This window comes from Emys orbicularis, chromosome 1 (assembly GCF_028017835.1).
Source record: "Emys orbicularis isolate rEmyOrb1 chromosome 1, rEmyOrb1.hap1, whole genome shotgun sequence".
In the NCBI taxonomy this organism is placed as follows: Eukaryota; Metazoa; Chordata; order Testudines; family Emydidae; genus Emys; species Emys orbicularis.
In genome coordinates, this window is record NC_088683.1 from 68,653,676 (window position 1) to 68,668,197 (window position 14,522).

The window sequence follows — 14,522 nt, forward strand, 5'->3', positions numbered from 1 at the left end:
ATGTTGAAAAACTGGAGAGGGTGCAGAGAAGAACCACATTTTTTTAAGGGCTGAAAAAAGTCTTAAAGTGAGAGACTGAAGATGCTCAGTCTGTTTAGCTCCTCCTTCCCCCCCCCCCCCAAAAAAAAAAAAAATCAGGAGGTGACTTGATTATGGTGTGCAGGTACCCTCACAGAGAGAAAATACCAGGTACTAGAGGGCTGCTTTATTTATCAGAAAGGTATAACAAGACCAATATCTAAAGTTAAAGGCAGACAAATTCAAATTAGAAGGAAGGTACCAATTTTTGATTAACCATTGGAACAAACTGCCATGGGAAGTTATTTGGTTCACAGGAGTAACTGGATGAAATTCTGTGGCTTGTGTTGTACAGGATCAGACTAAATGATCTAATGGTCCCTTCTGACTTAGTCTGTGAATAGTGTCCCATATGTATATGTGCCTCAGTTAATGGAAAGCCTGTGTGTAGGTAAAGAAAATTGCTGGCTGCTTCCAAATACTTGGGAGAGAATCTAACTGTTCAGTAAATCAGTGGACACAATGGTGGAGACCTTGGGCAAGATAAAGACATTCTAACCCTAGGCAGTGCAGTAAAAGCTACAAGCTGTTTTGCAGAGTGGAAAAACTAGTTATTGATATATATAATTAGTTGTACTCACAAGGCTGAAATATTTTGTAATGGATCTTACTGCATGCAGAGATACATAGTGTAATCCTTTGGTATTGAACTAGAAACAGGTTTTTTTTTTTTTAAAGGTATAAATTTAACTGTTCTGGCAGTGAGGAAAGTATTCTGGAGGCATCCTTTTTTAAGTTGGTGGATAAGTAGAATTACTACTATTAATAGTAATTCTGAGTACAGGTTATGACTGCCAGTTAGGGTCTGTAGTTTCCATGTTGTATAGTAAATCAAGAGGCAGCTTGCTTAGATTATGCCTGCCTTAATTCATGTAGTGGTAGGTATCTTGGAGTTATCAGCCATATAAAATTAGTGTTAAAATTAGTTTTTTCAAATAGTGAACATCACTATAGGTACATAGCTATAGGTACAGTTACAATACATTAACACTGTAATATACTTAAATTCTTGTAATGCGGTTGTCCTTTAGTAGAAATTTGGGATCTAATTTTTTTATTGTGTATTTTAGGTATCCAAGGGGGTGACTTAACACTTTCACCATGCGTGAATACAAGCTAGTTGTTCTTGGCTCAGGAGGTGTTGGAAAGTCTGCTCTGGTAAGTAGTATTCCTTTAACTACTGTAACTAATAGATCTCTTTTGAAGCAGTTTAGACATTTTTTTTCTACTGACTTGCCTTATTTTTAGTTAGTAGGTAGGTGTACTTTCATGCACACTTCCATATGTGCATGGAAACTAATGACTTGAGTGTGAATGGCTAGATATAGACACTTACCTCCCCATATTATATATGCAAACTTGGGTTTTGTGCCTGCACATCCAGTATCGGGTGTCCATTCGTGTGCATGAATGTACGCTTGCCAAACTGCTGGAAATCAGACCCTTAGTACTAAAAGGATACTTAACTTAACCTTAGGAACACATTATTGCTGATCTCATCAACTTGAAGGTTAAGATTGAAATGTGTCTGAGATCTAAGTTTGACTTTATCCATGTCTGGTTTTGCTAATACCTCACAGTCATAGTGCTTTTCAGCCATAGCTCTCAATGTTTTGCAAAGGAAGGAAAGTGCATCCCTACTGCACTGGTGAGAAACTGAGGCTATCAAGGTGAAATAACTTATCAAAGGTCACTCATATATTGGGGTCAGTTACAGGGATGGAAGTGGAACAGATCCCGGTCAGGTCAGCTCCCAGTTCATTGGATGACTGTACCAGCTACTGAGACAATGGTGGTGGGGTTTTTTGTTTTGTTTTCCCCCACCCTGTATTTGCTTGGTTACATTCACCAGTATAGTGAGGATATATACTGCTCTGGAAAATGTACTGAGGAATTCATGCCTGATTGTGCACTGGTACCAAAGCCATTCCACCCACCACTCCATCTCACTACCACCATAGCTGAGCCTGCAGGGTTGGGCTCCTGCTCTCTCTTGGCTCTCACTGCTGCTGCCACCATTGAGCCTCATGAACCCAGGCGGAGGAAAGAGGATGCTTCTGTTTATTACTTTCTCTCCCCAGATGTCCAGAGAGTGGAGGAAGGAAGGGAATTCTCCAGTGGTAGAGAAATGGAATATATTTCCCCAAAGGTGGGAGAAGGGGAAAGGATTTCTTCAGATGGAAGGGGAAGTGTTGAAGTAGTGATGGGATTCCCAAAGTGTTTGGGGGTAGGGAGGAGCAGGAGGGTTGCACAGAGGGTGAGTTAATGGACAGAGGCAGGAAGGTTTCAAATGTTTAACTAAATGTGATACTTAACCTGGCTAAGAAGGAACATTCTGAAGTTGTGCAAGACCACAAAAATTGCCTTTTGCCAGTCCACTCTATTCCTGGACTCTTACTTTTTCATTTAACTTGGCCCTTGCCACAGACTGCATAACACCACTGATTTAGTCAATATTTTTGTTGCTGCAATTTCATTTGAATTACTAATTGGAGAAACATAATACTTAATCTCTATGGTCAACAGTTCTAAGGGAAACAAATACAAAACAAAATACAGCAAAGTTGAAACAGCATAACTTGGGTTACAGTACGTATACATACTGGTTTTGTAAAATTTAATCACTTAATTTTGCCCACATTTGCTCAATTGTTAATCTGATAAAAGTAGTAAGTCTCTCCACTTCCTAACTTATTCTGGCCAACAATATTTCTATAGTTAGTATGGATGTTGCAGTCATACTGTTTTAGCCGTAGTGGGAGAATGAGGCCATTTGCAGGGACTTCATTTGTTTTGCATCTGAGTGTAGAAATTGTCCTGGTTTGCTCTGTTTGGGTTAAATTAATGTTAAATAATGTTATACAAGTGGGACAATGCAGAATGTGTAAGTCTGGGGCAATATACAGTTTTGTAAAATCGAATTTGTTTTTACCATTAGTGTAGAATATCTCTTGGATTTATGCCTGTCAATAAATGAAGTGATTGACTTTTTGTTGGTGAATCTATACATGCACTTAATTTGCCTAAAATGTTCTAATACTCTTAACTTTGAAACCATTTTTAAACCAACTTTGTGAAGAAATTTTCATCTTCACGCTCCCATCAAATTAGATGCTCCGAAAAACTGTAGACCACCTTCTCCCACTGTGTACAGGAGGGTAGGGTGCTTAACACTAACCACCACGCCTTATGGCAAATTCCAGACTTTCAGGATTCATACCCTGCCTGTCCTGTGACTGACTGATCCCTGTCAAGGATGGACATAGCCAGTGCCTCTTGCTTCTGGGAGAGCCACATCCCAGAGAGGCCTCTGTGTGCAAGTGTTTTCTCCAGCACCTGCAAATCCAGGGATGTGCAGCTCAAGCTATATCTGCTAGGGTAGTCTATGTGGGTCACTTGAGACCTAGAGATGACGGTTACTCCCAGAGTGACACCAGATAAGCCAACATCAGCCAGTGCTCTCTCAAGTCAGGCACACGTTGTACATTGGAATTGGGCAGTAGAAAGAGGGTGAAAAGGATGCCATCAGAGCTGGCACTAGTGACTAGCCAACCCCTTCAAAGTCACCAGCTGCCCAGGCAGCAAAGCCAGCACCTGTTACTATAAAAGTGTCACTAAATCAAAGCCAGATATTCAAACATTGCTCCAGGCACTAAGGAAAATTACAAAAAAAGGACACACAACATTACTCCAAGGACAGAGCCTCTAGGTCCTCAATCAGAACTGGAATGGCATAGTGGAAAAGAAACCCCATGGTGACCTCTTTCCTGGTATTGTCACTGAGCCCAGTAAGGGCCTGAGATTTGTCCTGGAGGGATCCATATCACTTCTGGAGACATTCCATTTCCACTAGGCCTCGGTGGCCATCATAGCTGACAAATGGGCATTGAACATCTCCCAAGGCTACCCTATACATTTCCACTCCTTAACCCTGTACCTGTCCCCTTCCCTTTTCAGGGACATTTCTCACAAGAGCCTGTTACAATTAGAAGTGGTGTCATTGCTTTGTCTGGGAGCTCTGAGAGGTACCTATGAAGTACAGGGGAAGAGGCTTCTACTCAAATATTTCCTTGTCTCAGCGAAAAAGGGGGTTCTCTGTCCTGTCCTAGATCTGAGAGACTCACAGATACTTACACATGTCAGATTCAGAATGGAAACGCTTGTCTCTATCATTCTGTCTCTTCCAGCTCAAAATTGGTTCAAGGACAGATCTCAGCAGGAGATGGCAGCAAACCTAGCCTGTTCTTTCAACTGGGTTTTTTAGTGAACTAAGAAAAATAAGCCTTTAGCCTGTTACAGATAAGACTGAATGCTGATCGATTCCAGGTCAGTGAGTGTACCTTGCCAAAGATGGTCTTGTGAATGCATTAGCTATTACTCTAGATAAAAGTAAACCCAACAATGATCGTAGATGTGTTTGGGGCTGCTAAGCCATATGTCAGCATGCTCATACATAATGTTGCTTGCTAGACTTCACCTATGGCAGTGGTCACCAACTGGTTGATCACGATCTCCGGCGGTGCAGCGTGGCTGCCACTAAGGCAGACTCGCTGCCTACCCTGGCCCCATGCCACTCCTGGAAATGGCCACCACAGCCCAGGGGGGTGGGGCAGGGGTCTCCCTCTGTGCTCTGCTCCTGCCTGCAAGCACCATCCCCACAGCTCCCATTGGCCGGGAGAGCTGTGGGGGCGGTGCTTGCAGAGGGACACAGAGACAGAGACCCTGCAGGGGCGCATTGGACCCTTCTGGGAGCAGTGTGGGGCTGGGGTAGGTAGGGAGCCTGCCTTAGCCTTACTGTGCCCGCCGCTGACCAGGAGCCGCCGGAGGTAAGTGCTGTCCGGTGGGAGGCCGCACCCTGTGCCCTCTCTCCTGGAGCCTGCTCCCCAAGCCCCACCCTGATCCTCCTCCCAGAGCCAGCACCCCATACCCTCTCCTGTACCCCAACACTCTGCCCCAGCCCTGACCCCTCCTGCACCCAAACTCCCTCCTAGAGCTTGCACCCCAACCCCTGCCCCAGGCTCAGCCCAGAGCCTCCTCCCACACTGCGAACCCCTCGGCCCCTGCCCAGAGCCCGCACCCCCCTCAAACCCCAACCCTCTGCCCAGCCTGGTGAAAGTGAGTGAGATGGAGTGAGCGAGACCTCGGGGAAGGGGCTGGGTAAATCCTGGGTTGCCCTTAGATTCAAAAAGTGATCTTGGACGTAAAAAGTTTGGAGACCACTGATCTATGGCCATTCCAGCTCTAACTCAGATCGGTCTATTTCCTAGCAAAACACTAAATTAAATCAGAAAGTCGTGATCCCACTTCATGTCATCACAGGACTGACATGGTTGAAGGAACCAAAAATATGACAAAAAGAACCGGAGTACTTGTGGCACCTTAGACTAACAAATTTATTTGAGCATAAGCTTTCGTGGGCTACAGCCTACTTCATCGGATGCATGTAGTGGAAAATACAGTAGGAAGATATGTGTATGTATGTATGTATATGTATATACACAGAGAACATGAAACAATGGGTGTTACTATACACACTATAAGGAGAGTGATCAGTTAAGGTGAGCTTTTTATCAGCAGGAGAGAAGAAAAAAAACTGTAGTGGTAATGAAAATGGCCCATTTCCAGCAATTGACAGAGATGTGAGGAACTGGGGGGGAATAAGCATGTACATGGCAGAGGGGCATTGCTGGCACATGATGGCATGTATCACATTGGTAGATGTGCAGGTGAATGAGCCTCTGATAGTGTGGCTGATGTGATTAGGTCCTATGATGGTATCCCCTGAATAGATATGTGGACAGAGTTGGCAATGTGATATATGCCATCATGTGCCAGCCCCTCTGCCATGTACATTGGCCAAACCGGACAGTCTCTACGTAAAAGAATAAATGCACACAAATCAGACGTCAAGAATTATAACATTCAAAAACCAGTTGGAGAACACTTCAATCTCCCTGGCCACTCAATTACAGACCTAAAAGTCGCAATTTTCCAACAAAAAAACTTCAAAAACAGACTCCAACGAGAAACTGCTGAATTGGAATTAATTTGCAAATTGGACACCGTTAAACTAGGCTTGAACAAAGACTGGGAGTGGATGGGCCATTACACAAAGTAAAACTATTTCCCCATGCTTATTTCCCCCTCTCCCCCCTACAGTTCCTCATATCTCCTTGTCAATTGCTGGAAATGGGCCATTTTCATTACCACTACAAACAGTTTTTTTTTTTCTCTCCTGCTGATAAAAGCTCACCTTAACTGATCACTCTCCTTATAGTGTGTATAGTAACACCCATTGTTTCATGTGGTGTGTGTGTGTGAGAGAGAGAGAGAGAGATATTTTCCACTACATGCATCCGATGAAGTAGGCCGTAGCCCACGAAAGCTTATGCTCAAATAAATTTGTTAGTCTCTAAGGTGCCACAAGTACTCCTGTTATTTTTGCGGATACAGACTAACACGGCTGCTACTCTGAAAAATATGACGGAGCCCACCTGGACAATCTGCATATGCAAGGGAACTGGTCCCCAGAAGACCTGGGACTCCACATCCGTGTCTTGGAGCTCTAAGCCATCAGGCTAATCTGCATAGCTTTCCTGCCTATTTTTCAAAATCCACCATGCAGATTCTGGCTGGCAACATGCAAGGAAGCATACACTCCTTCTCTTATGTCTGGAAACTATCTAGCTCCTAGCATGATGCCACCAAAACAGAATAACTGGACAGCTTTTCACCTCCTGGGAGTCAGCAACAACCTGGCAGACTTCCTGAACAGACAATCTGTTACTACTCAAGTGGTCACTGTAGAGATCAGTCATAGCGCCAATATTCCTGTGTTGGCAGATCCTGGTGGTATACTTGTTCAGCACTAGGTGTCAGACTTCTTGTTCAGAGGAGGTGTGAGGCTGCGGACATTAGTTGACACCTTCTTTCTGTAATAGTCACAAGATCTCCTATATGTCTTTCCATCAATTTCCAGGGTAAAGTCAAAATCAAATGACACCACCACAATCATGCTTATACTTCCCTACTAGTAGAGTTTCGTTTGACAGATCTACAAATATCTGTTCAGCAACCTGTCTCACTCTGACTGCCCGGATCTAATCTCACAGTACTGTGGCCAGATACTCCATCCAGACCTGAAGTCAGTGCACCCGTCAGTGAGGTTGTTAGCTGAATACCACACACCATGACTGCTGCCTACATATCCTAAGATGAAAAAGGTTCTTGATATGGGCATCCCAACATAGATTGGGTCCAGACCAAACCTCGATAACAGATTCTGTACTACCTATTGCAGGTAAAACAGACAGTCTTCCATTAAGTTTTGCTAAGGTTAGCAACTTCAGCTTCCCATCCTCCTGTATAGTCATGCTCTTTTCTCACCTAATGGTATCTGTTTCTCAAAGACCTATTGCATGCTTACCCACCAGAGACCCTCTTCCCACCAGGAACCTCAACAAAGTCTTCCTTAGACTCATGGAGCCTCCCTCTGAATCTCTTTTGGAATGTTCTTTTGAAGGCTGTTCTAGTGGCTATCACTTTAGCCAGAAAAGTGAGCAAGCTTGAAGTACTTATGGCTGAAACTCCCCATGCGACATTCCAGAGGACCGGTATAAGGTAGCACTAAGTCCTCATTTATCTGTCACACTCTACATCAGGAGAAAAAATTGTGCGCCCATTCAATGTCTCCAGGACTTTGTGCTATTATGTTGACAAGACTAAACCGTTCAGACTGTCCCCATCTATTTCTGGCTATAGCTATGTGTTTAGGCCATCTCTTCACAGAGACTATTGAAATAGATAACACGTGTCACGTATTCCCAGCTGGCTACTACACCTCTCCCACCGAACATTAAGGCTCACTCCACCAAAGCTCAAGTGGCATCCTTCTGCTTCAGAAATGTGCTGACCGAAATCTGCAAAGCTCTCTCCTTGACATGGAGTAACTCACTGACTGTCAAGCATTATGCTTTGGACCTGGCTGCTAAGTTCAGGAGAGCAGTTCTGAAATCACTTTTTCACTGACACAGCTGGTACTCCTCACTGCTACCATCATGAGCAGGATACTGCTTGTTACCCATCTACAGTGGGATCTACCCTGACACATTCAGGAAGAAGAGACCTGCTACTTCCCTACAGTAATTGTAGTTCTTCAAGATTGTCAGTGCAGATTTCCCCCTCCCCACCCCCCCACCCCCAATCCACGTTCCATCTCCACTTTAGGAGTCTTCAGCTATCAATCTCACACGTAAGGGATTCTACTTTATCACAGCTGGAGGGAGGAAAAAACCTGTAGGACCAAGGGTGGGACACAATGATGGATCTGCTTTCTGGAGTTGCAGGCCACCAGTAGATTGCTCTTTGGGGCAGCAATTACTTGCAAGCAAGTTTTGTTCTGTCAAACTCTGCCATTCACAAAATCATTTGCTGAAAAATATTTAGATCTTACATAGCTCTTTTCACCCGAATATCGAAGCAAACGTCATTATCCCCATTTTACAGATGGGGAAACTGAGTTACAGAGAGGGGAAGATCAGTAAAAGTCAAAGTAGAACCGAGGTCTCCAGATTCCTGTAAATTGGACTGTGACCCCCTTCTTGGTAGGGAGACATGCACATTTATGTTAAAGTTCTAGGTAAAAAATGATTACTAACGGTGGCTTCATCTTGCTAGCAAGTCTAAACTCAGTCAAGATCTAATATCTGAATGTTCTGACTTTGTCGTTGCATACTTTGATACAGGTGTTTGACACTTTTTTTAAAAATCCATCCTGAAGTGCTTATAGTCTTATTTCCCAAACTATTGAAAGTTGTATTTCCCCTCCAGGGAAATCAGTTGTTCATGCAGCATCTTGTCCAGTGTCAGCCAAAGTTAATAAACTTGATATGAAAATGAATAATACAATTGGTACTTTGGCTTTTCAATTTAAAATAAAGCTGTTGCAGAATCTTCAGTCTCCTGCATCAGAGCACCACAGAATTTAGGTCTAGCATCCCCTGCATTACGTGGGTCTCAAACCTAGAAAGCAAAGCAATGAGATGAGATTGGGAAGAGCATAGAGTAAAAGAAAATGAACAGACAATGTAATGGAGACAAGATTATGAAGGAAATCAGACATAGAATTAGTTCTTGAGGAAAGCTGGAGGAAGAAATTGGCTACAGAGCAGGTTGGAGAAAATATTGGATATGTCATACAAATTCATTGAATACTGGTGAAACTTTTTGAAAAATATATTCACTCTACAATATTTGCAGCCCTGTGACGGATATCGCGACTGCATGCAGTAACTTTAAGGCAACATATTATGCTAAATTTATTAATCTGTTATATATCAAGGTACGCCAGGATTGTATGCAACTTCACCGGGGGGGGGGGGGGTTGCTACAGCATTATTAGTAACTAGGAACAGTGGAAGGTGATAACAACCTGAGTGACTCATTTTAAACACTTTTAGAGAGCTATTGCCTTCTGGGGGAAGCTTACAGATACTGATTTAAACTGGGTTTTCCGGAGACCGATGGGGGGGAGAGAGCTTTTGGCATGTAAAGGCTGTGTTTAAACTGACTCAGGACCTTCTTTTTGATACAGCAAACAGACAGGGCCTTCTGTCCGGGGGAGGGGCACCCTTGCAAAAGGGTTGGAAAGACTTTGGCTTCTAGGGCCCCATAACACTGGTGGGTGACTCCTGGTATGTTTAGTGTGTGGTTTTAAATCTGTTTGTTTTTATTATGTTTTCTGTAATGTTTTTACCTTAAGAATAAATGTGCTTGCTTAGAGCTGTGTGGTAACTTGTAACTGCTGGCAATACGCTGTTCAGAGTGTGGCAGGAAAGGGAGTATAGGTGTGGTTACCCTGAAACTCCTACTTAGTGTATCCCTTGCATTGATTATACCTTATTTCTTTGCTGTGCTCCCATTTCTTTATCTATGATGCATCATTCTGCACCTTTCCGTGGTCTGTCTCTTGATGTTCCATAAAGCTCAGTATACTTTACTTTTTCTCTTCTCTGTCCTTTCATGCCTTCTTATGCATGCATGCATGCATGCCTGCTTGCCCAGATCTTGGAAATTGTACAAGACGACATCTAGCCAGAGGACAAACTTACCATCTATAGACTAATACGAAAGAGGTTACTACTTTGTCTGTCCAGGAGCCAAAGTGAGGAACTCTTGCTTTTCTTCTGCCCACCCTAGCTTCTGGGAAAGCAGAAGGTTCTGGGGTTCCTACTGGAGTGCTGTCCTTGAATGTGTTGAAATGAAGGTCTGGATTCTACAGAATTTGATGTTACTCACCTAGGAAAGCTTCCTACTCTTCACGCTGTTTTTTGTTTGTTTGTTTTGTTTTTTTATTTTATATTTATTTTTGTCCTAGTGTTACCTATGATAACTTCCTAGTACAGACTAAGGTCTTTTGATGGGCAACTAAGGCACTTCTTAGAGCAGAAGCCTATTCATTATGGATAGGCTTTACCTGAATACCAGCATACAAAGAAACCCTGCTGTTCAAAGAGGCAGTTGGGAAGGGTATTTAAACAAGAACAAGGAACCAAGGATGAAGGTTTTGACACTACATAAGTGAGTCCTAGAATTGAAGAGTGTAAACTGAATAGCAAATTGGTTAAATGGTTGTATATATAATAACATTAAATTATAGATCTTGATGGTGAGAACTTCCTAAAGAGGAACATTTAGGGTGTTAAAAGCAACAGAGGGTCCTGTGGCACCTTTAAGACTAACAGAAGTATTGGGAGCATAAGCTTTCGTGGGTAAGAACCTCACTTCTTCAGATGCAAGTAAAGAAGTGAGGTTCTTGCCCATGAAAGCTTATGCTCCCAATACTTCTGTTAGTCTTAAAGGTGCCACAGGACCCTCTGTTGCTTTTTACAGATTCAGACTAACACGGCTACCCCTCTGATACATTTAGGGTGTTGCTTTTCAGTATATTTAAGTTAAAGTAGGCCTGTTACTGAAGTTGTAAAACTTGCTACTGATAATACTGGAAACATACCTTGAGTGACTTCCTCTTCAGAAATAAATCTAAATGTGCTAGGAGAGTGGATTGTGGAATGGTAGGTGGGTTTTAGTACTAGCAAATATAGTCTTGAATTTATAAATCCTAAACAAGGCTAAGACTTTTGTCATGGTTATTTTTAGTAAAAGTCACGGACAGATCACAGGCAATAAACAAAAATTCATGGAAGCTGTGACCTGTCTGACTTTTGCTGCTGCAGCTCCATGGTTTTCCCCCGCCACTGCATGGCTGGGAGCTGTGGGTTTCCCCCTCTGCCTGCGGCAGCTGGAAGCTGCAGGGGGACACCCCCAGCCGCTCGCCCAAAGCGTTCCCCTCCCTCCCTGCGTGAGGCTGGTGACCGTTGCTGGTACCCTGAGGAGGGCCCTCTCAGGAGTCTGTCACATGTCGCTGGAACCCTGCCAGAGCTCTGCTGGCTGCCAGCTCCAGAGTCCTGCAGCCCTTTGGGCTGAAGCAGAGAATGTCACAGAGGTCTCTGGAAGTCATGGATTCCGTGACTTCCAGAATCTGACATAAACAAACATAGCCTTAATCATAAAGCAACAACTGCAGCAACCACATACTGTCCAAAATGCAAAATTTCTACTATTCTTTGATGTGACCTTTCTGACTGTCAATAGCTACAAGGACTCTTTCCAAATATTCTCTATGGGGTAGTCATTTGTTGGTGCCCTAAAACATGAGTCCTCTTCCTTCCCCTCCCTTCCCAATACGCATGAGAACAAGGAGTAGATCAGATCTGTGTGTTTTGGGGCAGAATTGTGAACTGGTTTCACCAGTCTCGGGTCCCTACCAGACAAAATGTGGTCCGCCATTACCGTACTACCAAACAGAATCAAAAGGTACATGTAAAAAACTTGCAATATTGCATTAAAAGCTATATTTGCAAAGAAGGGAATAAAATCTGAGCATTTCTGGGGCCACCAAATTGGAGGTTCTGTGATTGTGGTTCTCATGGGGCCCCAAACAACTTCAGTTATTGGTTTTATCACAGCTGGTATCCGCAAGCTTGCCTTCAGTTAGTCCCTTATGCGAGTGGCTCTCAGATCTCCCAACTGAAACTATTCTCTCTTGCTCCTGTTCGTCATCACACCCTTCCTTTTGATATTTACTTGTGATAAACTCAACATCTTTCATATTGTCAAAATCTTAGGCTTTTGAACTCAGTCCTTGCCCAAGTATTTTTGTTTTAATATCTAGTACAATGGGAGACTTAATCCCATTTGGGTCCTTAAGTGCTAATAAATAATGTGCAAAAACACTAGAAAGAAGAAACTAGAAGTGTATTTGTTTCTACAGAGGAGTTGTTCAGTTGCCTTACAGCAACCTATAATATTCCAAAACAGAAGTCTCATAGCACTTGCTGGTGGTCTGTGGGAAACTGGGTTTTTCACCATGCTGGTGTCTCCTTTCCAGCTGTTAAATGGCATCTGAGAGAGCTTCTGTGTAAGCAATTTGTGTAATTGACATGGGTGCTATGAGGGGGAGGTAGTCCATGAGACCATGCCTTAATTAAAATATGGCTTGTGCTATGGAAAAATTTAGGAACCTTGAGCCATAACTCTCCCAGCATGCATGGGAACTGTGAATGTTCTGGGCTCCAGGATTTCAACTTTTTTATACGTGCTTTAGCTTACATCCATGGACTACTGACCAAAGTAAAACCTTTTTCCCTGCAAAAAGACACTAAAGGGCAAATATTGCACCAAGCCTGTCTTAAGTTGGCTTTGACATAGAAGGAATCCAGAATTTATGGTAAAAGGTAATGGAATCTTCTTGCATTGGTACACCTCTACCTCGATATAACGCTGTCCTCGGGAGACAAAAAATCTTACCGTGTTATAGGTGAAACCGCGTTATATTGAACTTGCTTTGATCCACCAGAGTGTGCAGCTTCTCCCCCCCCCCCCCCTCCCGGCGCACTGCTTTACCGTGTTATATCCGAATTCGCATTATATCGGGGTAGAGGTGTATTGCAGTTTTGATGTTGAGTGGTAGTCCCTATGCTCTTAGCCACTGGACTTTAGTCAATAATCCACAAATCCCACACCAAAGTATGCCAGCTTCTGTAATTCTCCCTAGCCAGTTTACAGAACACTCCTTTTTCTCTCTCATCCCTCCCCCCCAAAGGCAGATGCGGGGAGCAAGACTTGGCCTGAAGTTCAGTGTTCTAGAAAATATTGACAGCCATTTAGTAGTCCAGGATACACATTTTGAATTTATAGTACTAATAAAATAGGTTGTAGACAATACAAAACAGCTCTTAAATTTTGTGTTGAAAGCTGTACAGTAACTCCTCACTTAACGTTGTAGTTACGTTCCTGAAAAATGTAACTTTAAGCGAAACGATGTTAAGCGATCCAATTTCCCCATAAGAATTAATGTAAATGGGAGGGGGGGGAATGTTTTTCACCAGGCAAACACACACTATAAGTTTTAAAAAAACAGTTTAATACTGTTCACAGCTATGATGATTGTGAAGCTTGGTTGAGGTGGTGAAGTAAGAAGGTGGGATATTTCCCAGGGAATGCCTTGCTGCTAAATCAGTGGTTCTCAAACTTTTGTACTGGTGATCCCTTTCACATAGCAAGCCTCTGAGTGGCCCCCCCTATAAATTAAAAATACTTTTTTTATATATATTTAACACCATTATAAATGCTGGAGGCAAAGCAGGGTTTGGGGTGGAGGCTGACAGCTCGTGACCCCCCCCATGTAATAACCTCATGACCCCCTGAGGGGTCCCGCCCCCCAGTTTGAGAACCCCTGTGCTAAAGGATGAACTAGCACTGGGCTGAGCCCTCAAGGGTTAATACATTGTTGTTAATGTAGCCTCACATTCTACAAGTCAGCAGGAATGGAGGGGAGGGGAGATAGCATAGCAGACAGAGACAGACATACACCTTGTGTGTGGGGGGGAGAGAGAAATGCACACTGCCCCTTTAAGTAAGCTGACCCACTCTTAAGTGCATTGTCTTTTTAAGTGGATCAGGAAGTTGAGAGAGCAGCTGCTGCACCAGGCTCTCTCTGTCTCTTTCCCTCCGTGTCCCCACCCTGCTCTATATGGAGAAGTTGTAAGCGGGGTGTAGGAGCAGAGGGGAGGGGGATACCCTGACATTAGTCCCCACACACACAGCACGCAGGAGGCTCGGGGAGCAGCTCCAAGGCAGAGGGCAGGAGCAGAACATAGCAGTGGGGGGAGGGATAGCTGCATTTGCTAGCCTGCTGGCAGCTGCTGCACAGGAAACAGGGGAGCAGGGAGCTGATAGGGGGGCTGCTGGTCCACCCTGGTTCCAAGCCCCCACCAGCTAGCTGCAACAGGCTGCTCTTCCTGCAAGCAGTGGACAAAGCAGGCGGCTGCCAATTCGCACAACTTTAAACGAGCATGTTCCCTAATTGATCAGCAAGTAACAAC

The 14,522-nt window shown here is 43.7% G+C and overlaps 1 protein-coding gene across 1 annotated transcript in view; it reads left to right on the forward strand.

Annotated features, from left to right (window-relative positions):
• The window catches only part of RAP1B (RAP1B, member of RAS oncogene family), an 81,071-nt gene that overhangs the window by 40,536 nt on the left and 26,013 nt on the right, over window positions 1-14,522 (forward strand). The window contains exon 2 of the mRNA XM_065401411.1: window positions 1,149-1,236. Coding sequence (XP_065257483.1) covers window positions 1,180-1,236 — 57 coding nt within the window. The 5' untranslated portion in view covers window positions 1,149-1,179. The remainder of the gene's footprint in view (window positions 1-1,148; window positions 1,237-14,522) is intronic.